General features: G+C 36.0%; 1 protein-coding gene across 1 annotated transcript; it reads left to right on the forward strand.

Moving 5' to 3' along the window:
* Positions 1 to 274: 274 nt before the first annotated feature.
* LOC106949065 (histidine triad nucleotide-binding protein 3-like) lies at positions 275 to 2,672 on the forward strand (the record flags this gene model as incomplete). The annotated part of the gene is made up of 4 exons (XM_015035070.1): positions 275 to 392; positions 526 to 595; positions 1,652 to 1,778; positions 1,913 to 2,672. Coding segments are annotated over 4 exons (393 nt in total), but the record flags the coding sequence as incomplete, so codon positions are not given.
* Positions 2,673 to 3,204: the final 532 nt, after the last annotated feature.

The following is a 3,204-nucleotide window of genomic DNA, read 5'->3' on the forward strand; positions in this document are numbered from 1 at the left end:
CCCTTTGGAATCAATAAAGTATATTTGAATTGAATTATACATTTCTGAATTTTTAAATGGATATCACGTCTGAATGTGGGTTATCTTTGGGTGAGTAAGTGGGTATTATTTATGTGTTTGGGATATTTAAAAGTAAAAAGAAAAAAAAGTGAATAGAACTTGTCTGACGTATTGACAGCACTTCTCTGAATCATCCAGGAAGTTAAAAGAACCCAGGTCAACATCTCATTTAAGGCATCATGACCTCAAATGAAATAGTTTCACTTTTCTGTAGGACGAAGAGTTTGTTTGCTTCAGAGATATTGATCCTGTTGCTCCTCATCACTACCTGGTTATTCCTAGAGACCACATTGTCAGCTGCAAATCACTGAACAGAAGCCACATTGACCTCGGTCGGTGATATGCTCTCCTTTCACTAGTTCTATTATATTTGCATATATTTGTATATATTCTATTATGTTTGTTATTGCTGACTCATAGCAGCCAGCAATAACAGCCAGCAATAACAAACCGTGTGTTCAACAGTTGAAAGGATGGCCAAATTTGGGAAAGAAGTGCTCCTGGACCAGGGGATCACCGATATGGAGAATGTAAGGTGGGTGACTAATCTGCCAAGTGTGTTTATTTCTCACTTGTGGCCAGCAGACTTCCTCTGGCCTTTCTTCTGTTTTTTTTTTTTTTTTCTTGAGTGTTTACATGAGGGGAATAAAATAGAAATGTAAGATGTTTGCAATGTAAAACGGGTAGTTTATAAAACAAAACAACAGAAATTAAACAAAACATGTCAAACACAACATGCAGGGTGACCAGAAAATGTCCACAAGGAGACAGGTGGAAATGGTTGCACAGATTGTGACAGTAGAGCAATATACAAATATAGGAGAAAATAAACTGACAGACAACCAAAATGATCAAAAGTTGGTCATTTTAACCACAAATTAGCCATAGTGAGGCAATTCATTTAACCATAAAATTACTTTAAACATCTTAAAAACATTGGAAATGTCAGGAAAGTACTGAATTTGAATCTGAAATATGTGCATATATATTTCAGGCCTGGATTGGTGGGAATAAAATTACTTTACAGACTTTCTATCAAATTATCATTCTTTTCTTTCTTTCTGCATTTCTTCCTTTTTTCTTTGTATCCTTCCAATCTTTCACCTGTTTCCATCCATCCTTCTTTTCTCCCTTTCTTCTTGATTCTCTTTATTTATTTATTTATTTATTTATTTATTTATTTATTTATTTATTTATTGCAATTTTTCCTTTCTTCTTTCCATTAGGCCTGCTGTCTTTTACTCTGTAATCCTTCCTAACTTTCTTTTTTAACTTTTCTTTTTTTCCCTTGTTTTTGCAGGTTTCAAATAGAAATTTGCATATTTTGTTTCTGTTCACCAGTTATTGGAGGCAGTTATCATTAAGAATGAATCAAATACTTAGTGTATAAACTCAGTAGGAAGTGTTTTTATTTGTGCTTTAAAATGGAAATTGAAAAAGAACCCTGAAATTCTGAGTCAGCTGCAATACAAGACATTAGAAGTGAAGACAAGCTTGTAGCAACTCTGTTCAATCTGCAGCTTCACTCACATATTGTGAGACTGCAGCAAAAAGAAACTGAGCGTGGCACTGATGTGTGTTTGTTCTTCAGGTTGGGGTTCCACCAGCCTCCCTTCATCTCAGTAGGACACCTTCACCTCCATGTGCTCGCCCCGGCCAGCCAGATCTCAACTTATATGCAGCACAAGTTCACCCCAGGAACTGACCGTTTTATTACTGTGAGATTGGCTAACGAATTCTCTTCCTATTTTATTTTTTTTTTATACTATTGTAATGTTTTCTTCACTTAAAGAAGAAAACATTACACGAATCAGATATAACGACGTGTGTCCTTTCTCTACTCTTTCTCCAGGAACAGTCTCTAAGGGAGCGTCTAAAGAAAGTGTCTCCACTTACCTTTACAAGTTTTAGACAATATTTGGGATTTTAGGTTTTGGATCTGACATTTACCCTAAAGGGACCACAGAGAAGGACCCCCCCAGGACGGGGGCGGGGGGAAAAAAAAAAAAAAAAAAAAAACTCAGCCTGGAAAGAGACTTTTTACAAGCTATTAAGACAGTTTTTGCTGTTAAGACAGAAAAACTAAATTCCGGTGTGCCGTTTTGAATATTTATTGTTCTTTCATCCATTATGTAGCACAGAGGTCGCAAGGGGGGCTTGTGCCCACCTCCAGTGGGATATACCCTGGACAGATCACCGGTCCATCGCAGGGCAACACAGAGACAAACAGGACAAAGAACCACACACGCGCACACTCACACTTACGGATAAGCCGAAGTGCCCGGGGAGAACCCATGCATTTACAGGGAGAACATGCAAAATCCAGGTTGGATGGAACTCCAACCCAGGACCTTCTTGTTACATGGCAACTATTCTGCCAACTGCACCACTGTACAACCTACACATTTATTTAAATCATTTTATCTTTATGTTTAGTCACATTTACATGTTAAGGAGACAATAAACCAAACTGTGGCCTATAAATCATCAATTTTAGATTTGTATTGTTTACTGAAATCTGTGTAAAGCAAATTGTTTTTTTATAGTTATTTATAATTAATACCAAATGAACTGTTAGATAACTAATATGAACATTAAAAGATGATTTTTGACTTGTTTGAAAAATGGTCTGATATATAAAAAAGATGCGTACGTCTTTTAAAATGTGGTTTTTATCAGTGAAATGAAACCTCAACACCAAAAATCTTTTTTTTTTTAAATGTGCAATATCCCGATTGTGTACTGTAAGTGCAGAGTTAAACAGAGTTACTATAGGATTACTTTAATAACAGCATATTCATGTGTGTGGGTAGCCCAGTGAACTTAGTAAGAGTCCACTGGGCTTTAACTAAAAAAAATCTGTGGCAATTTTTTTATGCCACAAAAAAAAAGTGGCATAAAGACGAAATGTCATCATATTGATGAAAAATCTGGTGCTTCCTTTCAGGGCCGTGCAGAGACCACTGAAGGGGCAGGTGTTCAAAAAAAAAAAAGAAAAAGGGCACATCTAACCGCATTCTAGGACAGAATATTAACAAAGCCACACAGCTTGCAGAGTTTAATAAACAATGATAAATTACAAAATTGTGACATATCAAAGATAAGGAAAATCTCTATATAGAGCATACAACTATGCATGTGTAA

The sequence above is a fragment of the Poecilia latipinna genome, unplaced genomic scaffold, assembly GCF_001443285.1.
Source record: "Poecilia latipinna isolate Pla-1442-1.1 unplaced genomic scaffold, P_latipinna-1.0 Scaffold323, whole genome shotgun sequence".
In the NCBI taxonomy this organism is placed as follows: Eukaryota; Metazoa; Chordata; class Actinopteri; order Cyprinodontiformes; family Poeciliidae; genus Poecilia; species Poecilia latipinna.